The sequence below is a fragment of the Cryptomeria japonica genome, chromosome 10 (assembly GCF_030272615.1).
Source record: "Cryptomeria japonica chromosome 10, Sugi_1.0, whole genome shotgun sequence".
NCBI lineage: Eukaryota > Viridiplantae > Streptophyta > Pinopsida > Cupressales > Cupressaceae > Cryptomeria > Cryptomeria japonica.
This window is the reverse complement of record NC_081414.1, coordinates 690,358,119-690,364,985: the sequence shown is the minus strand read 5'-3', so window position 1 is coordinate 690,364,985 and position 6,867 is coordinate 690,358,119. Positions and strand designations below refer to the sequence as shown.

Below are 6,867 nucleotides of genomic sequence, written 5' to 3'. Positions count from 1 at the left end.
AGTTGACCTTGGATGGTTGTCGTTGGAAGCGTACTAGCCATGTTGCAAATAGTGAGGGTTTGAAACGGTTTTTCCACAACCATGAGGAACCTGTCAAGCTGCAAGGTGGGTTTCTTTGGGAGGAGCTCAAGCACCTGTGGAACATGATCTGCCTCATGATCATGAAATACTTCACTCTTGAAAGAAGGTATAAGGTATTCTACTACTACCATTTGCCCCTCCTCAATCACTTTTGCAATAATGATTTCCTTTGTCTGTCGTTTTATTTACTGCATTCCTTAGAGAGCTCTATTAAGGACACTATGGACCCTAAGCATGGGGATAAGCCTCCTTTCCTCCTCCACCAGGGTCTTATTTATAGGTTGTATAAATTCTATGAGGCTCTTTGCCCCCTAGGAATCTTTCTCTCTCTCAGCCCCTAATGCCGACTCCCTAGCAGCTCGCGGCCCTATCTTTGGCTTTCCCTAGATTCTTCCAATATCCCCAAGAGGGCTTTCCCATAGCCACCATGTCTCTTCCTTCCTATGCCTTGGTTGTTTCTCTTTCGGCGGTCTCCCCTAGCTTAACTCTACCTACCTCCCCTAGTGCTTCTCGCTCCCTATCCAAGGGAAAAAGAAAAACCCCCGCAAAACGCAAACACGTTGTCTCTGATGACAATTCTTCAGCTGAGGACACTAAGAACGATAACCCTTCCTCGGACTCGGAGGTTAAAAGGAGTTCCTCCAGGCTTGCTTCCAAACACCACAAGAAGAAGACCCCGGTTATTGAGAATCTAGACTCTGAGGAGGAGCCCATTGGGGACAAGAAGGAGGAGGGGCCTAAAACTAAGGGGGCCTCTGGTGGGGATGCTGATAATGTTAATATGACTAGGGACTCTATTGTCTCGATCACTGTTGGTGTTGCTGACATGACTACCCCTTAAAGAAAATTTCAGGAACTCATTGACATTAAATATACGACCCCTTTGAACATGGACATTGAGGGTCCTATGAGTATGGAAATCCCTAACAACAATGCTTTGGATCCTAGAAATTTGGATAAGGATTTAAACTTGGCCAAACAGGTGATGCATTCTATCCCTCTAATGGACCTGGTTAAGGATACTGACAACTCCATTGTTGTTGGCGAGCGCAAAGAGACTATGGAAACTACTGATGACTTGGCTATTGAGAACCCCCAGGAGGCCCCTACTCTACAACAGATGGGAAAATTGAGCACAGATGTGCTGGACATCACATAGAGAATTGAAAACCTCGGCCTTGTTCTCGATCTGCAATCTATCAAGGAGGAGGTCAAACAACTTAAGAACAAGATGGAGACTTAGGAAGCCCAAATGGTGGGCCTGAACAAATTCCATTTGCAAGTGTTACACAGCTCTGCACTCACCCTCTCTCTGTTGAGGGAACCTCACGCTGACACTGAGGAGGACAAATAGGAGGCTAGGGACCTTTACAAATTCCTATCTACCGAATGGAGTAGTACCATGGAGGCCACTAGGGTGCGTAAGGCACCCTTGTAGTTTGTTTTTTATGCTGTTGTTTTTTATTGTCAAAAATACTTGGTTCCTTTTTTGATGGTTGGTGTTGTTAATTATTGTTATAGTGTTGTTTCTGCGCTATGATTGATAGTTCTGCTATGTAAAGGGTCAGTGCCCTTGTTCTCACTACTTTTTAAATCAAAAACCTATTACTACACCACTACCACATTGTTCCAATTTACACACTATCTCCTTATAATGCACTTAAATAGCCACATGGAAACATGAGATGAGGTATGGAAGAATTCAAAATTTTCTGGTCCTATTAAATTGGGTTTCTTAAAATAAAATAAAAAATAGGACCTTGTGCATCACCCCGTGATACACATTTCCCCATGATACACTCCCCTGGTTGTTACAATTTACTATAATAAGTGAAAAATATTATTTAATTTTTCACACCTGGCTTGAATTAAGCTCATTGTTGAAAGTCATTGGATAGGCACTCCTCAAATTTTGAAAAAAATATGTAGAGATTACCTTGTAAGATATTTTTTTTGGTGAGACATTACACTATCGTTGGTGCTTTCTCACATATAATAGCCTATCAACTAATTATGAAATCGTTATGTTTGTAAGTCATTAAGAAATTGAAAAACCTCGAGGAACAATTTCCTAGCATGAGATATTACACTTGGTGGTTACAATTTACTATAATAATTGAAAAATACTATTTAATTTTTAACAATTGGCTTGAATTAAGCTCATTGTTGAATCTCATTGGGTAAGCACTCCTCAAATTTTGGAATATTTGTGTGGAGATTATCTTGTAGGATCTTTTTTTTCTTGGTAATCATAAAAATATTATTCATAGCCACTTGATCACAAAGAATCTAAGCTTAGTAAGGGGGTTTAATTTCTTGAGGACCTAGCCTCAAAGAATTCAAAAAAATTCGGACTTGCTTAAGTTATTTTTTTTTTTTAGTATAAATTTTTTTAATAACTAACTTTCACAAATAAAGCAAATTTACTGATCTTGCTGAGGGAAAAATGTATCGAACTAAGAGTTGTATGAAATAATTTTAACAAGGTTAGGATTAGTCTATGAGATAAATTGTCCAAGGTTAGGATTAGTCCATAGGACAAGCCAATGATAAATTTGACTTTTGTAATTCCATTATTTTCTTATGTAAGGTAGTGATGAGAGCCCCCAATCTCTCAGCGATCCCTTTGCTCAATAAATTATGTCAAGAGCCATCTGTCAAGATATGAATCAACCAAAATAAATACATATTGTTTTGTTTGACTTTGTGCATTAAAACCAGCATCACTACAGTGGTACACATTTCCCCACAACTATTAAAAAATTAAAAAAACGGTGAAGAGCAATTTTAGGATCTAAGACATTATACTGCGGTTGGTGCTTTGTCACATATAATAGACTATCAACTAATTATGAAATCGTTTTGTTTGTAAGCAGGACGAGGAGCTGGGACGAGGATATGCTGTTACTTTAGTTTCCATGGATTTAATGGAATTGTGATTGATTTTAGTTGCAGTGGATAGGCAGAGATTCGATTTTTTCTGAACAACGGATTTCTGTGCTTCAAAACAAGGTCTTTGGTGCTTATCTTGGTTTGCTTTTTCTATTTTATTTTGTCTATTATTCCGTCTGTCTATTATGTTTTAAATTGATGCTTTTTTTAAGCAGGCTTTAGTAATATGGGGTTTCAATTAAAGCATTTATTTTTCATCTGTCGTTAAGCTTGCAAGGATCTGTTTGAGAAAGAAAAAATGCGAGACAAGGTTGAGAAAATGAAATAAGCTTTATTATTTTGTTCAATCTTTTTCTTCTTCGGTGTTTGGAGGAGCCCGATCTTAATTTTGTATTTGAGTATTTGGTGGTTTTATTGGATTTTGAATTTGTTTCCATTTTGATTGTTGAGAATTTGAGGTTTTGTCTGTGAAGGATTCATGCTTTGTGTGATTGTAGTGGGTTGTAATTGTTATGGATATGATTTTTGGTTGTTTTGGGCAAAAACAGGTTGAGGTGGTCATATAAATGGAGAGAGGAAGCGAGGAGAGCTACATGGTGGGTGCTCAAGTGAATCAATCTGCAGGCGAATCGTAAGTTCTTGTCCTTACCCTTGTTAATTCAAAGGTAATTGTTTTGCACTATTTTGAAACTGTTAAAGGAATGTAATTCCTGGGTGCTATGTTTGTTTGAAGTTTAGTGGGGAGACTATATCTCTATTTTGTTTATTGAATGATTAAAATGAGTGCATGCATTATGGATAGTATATTCTTATTTGCTGGAAATAATCAATATGCATTTTTAGCATCTTTCTTATTTTAAATCTTGGTGTTGGTGTTTCTGCCCTCCATGATTATGTAATCTAATATCATTTTTCTTAGAATCTGTGGTCAATCTGCATCAGTTGTAGTGGTTCAAGGAACTGGGTTGCAATCTAAACAATGTTATTTTTGAGTTTATTAAATAGGTCAGTCTTAAATCATACATATTAAGTAACATATTAAGTCTATTAAGTAACATATTTAAATTTAGAAATGTAAACTTAATATGTATGAACCATTCCTATTAAACCTTATGTTAATTGTCAAACAATTTGTAGATGTCAGGTTTTTCATATAGATATTAAGTACTTATGAGGTATTTGCATGCAATAGCAAGTTTACGTTAGGGCTTTTGTGCACAGCGTGGTAATATATCCTTTCTAATGGTAATATTTCGATTAGAAAGGACTATTATATGAGCCTCATGAAGAGGTAATGAACTGCACTCTTGCAATTTTGGTATCTTATCTCTGTGGAGAGAGTCGGATTGCGGCAAGTTTACCTTAGGGCTTTTGTGTTTATTTGGCACAATTTATTTTGTGCATCAGCTTTTAAAATTATTTTCATTCGAAAAGGCTATTGTATGAGCCTCATGGAGAGGGAACAAACTACATTCTGATCCAAGTTTGGTTTCTTGTCTTTGTGGGGACCAACCTAAGGTTGTTTTGGTGGTAAGGATCTACTTTATTTGTAGGTAAAAGCTTCATGAATACATAGTTTCTTTGTAAAAAAAAAATTGATCGATAAAGGTAGAGTCATATTAATATATTGATTCATAAGAGAGATTACAGCATAAAAGCTCAGATTTTCAAAAAGTTCATAGGGCCTAAAGACAGACAGTATGAAACTAAATCCCTAGTATGCACAGAAAGGGAAACCAACTCCAAAGCTCTCAAAATATTTATGGGCTTGGGATTAACATAAGTTTATCTTATAAACATCAAACCTTATGAAACCTCCTCTGTCATTCAAAAATATCCTCAAAGTTTAAAGCTACGATAACTAAGTCTTAGCAGAATTTTTGAGAGTTTAATTTTAATAGAGTTAATTTTTTTTAAAAACCAGAAAAAAACCAAACAAACAACTAAAGGCTCTGCAATGCCTGAAAGGTAAAAAAAACCCTGCATGAAACACCTAAATGATTAAGAGTCTTCATCTGACACTGATGGAGGCTTTGGAGCTCGGCCTCTTCTAGAGCCTCTACTTGAGGACGTCTCCTACCTCTGCCACCACCTCGCCTACCCTGCTCTGCTTGGGGTTCCATCTCTTCTGTTTTTGAGGACAACACACCATTATGTCTGACGAATTCCAGAAGCTCTTCCTCCCTACCCAAATCTTCAGGATTTTCTGGAGAAATCATCATTTCAGGAATTTGAGACCCAAAGCTGCAAATAATGTGTGCTTATCATGGTCCTTGCCAATAAGATCAAGCAGAAAAGGGTAGAATTTGATGAGCTCCCAAGCAGAATGTCATTACAAAATAGCCTGGAAATTTACATTTGTTAAAGTTTTATACTCTGCAAATTTACATTTGTTAAATTTTTATATTTGTATTAATTTGTGATTTGACATTTTTTTGTTTTGAGTGGTTACAATACCACCACCATCATTACTGTCAACTTTTATCATTGACCTTAAGTTGGTTCCTTTGCAAATAAAAGATTGGGTTATTTTGTCTTTCATTTATGAAGGATTTTCAAAATTTTATTGTCTTGGGTGAGTTGAAACAGCTCCGGACCGCCACAAAATTTAGGAGGAAAACAGAAGTTAACCAAAGACCAAAAAGAGGAACACGATGAATTTATTGAAGTATTGAAAGATTTCAAGGCACAAAGGTTTGTAACTGATAGTATAAAAATGTTTTCATGGACTAGATCTGCCTTGTTTATTTGCACTGTTTAAGTGGAACTTCATTTTGAGAAGAGTTTGTTTGCCTTGCAGAATTGATATGACTGGTGTTATTGCCCGTGTGAAAGAAATATTTAAAGGGCATCCCAATCTTACTTTGGGTTTTAACACCATTCTTCCTAAACGTTTGGAAATTGAGTTTGACCGAGCCATTAATTATGTCAATAAGATCAAGGTAAATCTCACGGCCATACAAGTTAATGGTTATGGATTAAAAGTTTGAAGCCTTTATTGCCATACAAACAGTTCTAAATTATAATTGTTGTGTTTTGCTAGACTCGATTTCAATATGACGAACAAGTATACAAAACTTTTCTGGAAATTTTGAATATGTATCGGAAGGGAAACAAGACAACGAGTGAAGTGTGTCAAGAGGTAGTGTGCAGTAGGTTTTTATGGGCATTCCCTTATCTCTAGGGAGTCTTCAAAATTTTATATTTGTTATAAATATCCATATTCACATTTCTGAAAAAAAAATCTATGCTTCACAGGTGGCTTCATTGTTCAAGGACCATCAAGATTTGCTTGAGGAATTTAATTATTTCGTACATACTCCATCTTGTGCAACACAGGCAGCTTTTCCTGCTCTGGAAGGGATGAGAGAAGTCCTAGAGTAATATCTAGAAAGGTTCTACAAGGATACATCCTTCTTTGGAGTTTTCATAATAACGATAATAATGTTTTCCAAGTTTTCATTATAACGATAATTATTTATGATGAATTTTTTTCATCTTAAGGATCAGTAATGTTTGGGATCGTAGAGCTTATGTTACCTAGTTTGATATCAAAACAATTGATTGGTAAGCTGTTATTGAGACTGCTGAAAAGCTAAGTCCAGGTTTGGCCGAATTTGAACCTTGAAGTTCGAAATTCGTCGAATTTGAAAAATTATGCAAAAATTCAATTAAATTCGATTAAATTCGAATTAAAGTTTAGGGTTTGTGATAAAGGTATTTTTGGTTTGCACAGGAGTTGTAGTCACACCCACGTGAGTTGCCAACGCCCACGAGAGTCACCCAGTCTGCCCGGCCGCCACACGAGTTGCCACGGGAGTCGCACCAGTCACGCCCACAGGAGTCCCCAGTCCGCCCACAGGAGTGGCACCAGTCACACCCACAGGAGTCGCC

The 6,867-nt window shown here is 36.8% G+C and overlaps 1 protein-coding gene across 1 annotated transcript; it reads left to right on the top strand.

The window, feature by feature from the left end:
* The first annotated feature begins 970 nt into the window (after window positions 1–970).
* Window positions 971–6,357, top strand: LOC131859133 (paired amphipathic helix protein Sin3-like 3). Its single transcript, XM_059212681.1, has 6 exons — window positions 971–1,222; window positions 2,958–3,016; window positions 5,563–5,667; window positions 5,774–5,915; window positions 6,017–6,115; window positions 6,232–6,357. Exons 1-6 carry the CDS (start codon window positions 971–973, stop codon window positions 6,355–6,357), a joined length of 783 nt encoding a protein of 260 aa, XP_059068664.1.
* The last annotated feature ends 510 nt before the right edge of the window (window positions 6,358–6,867 follow it).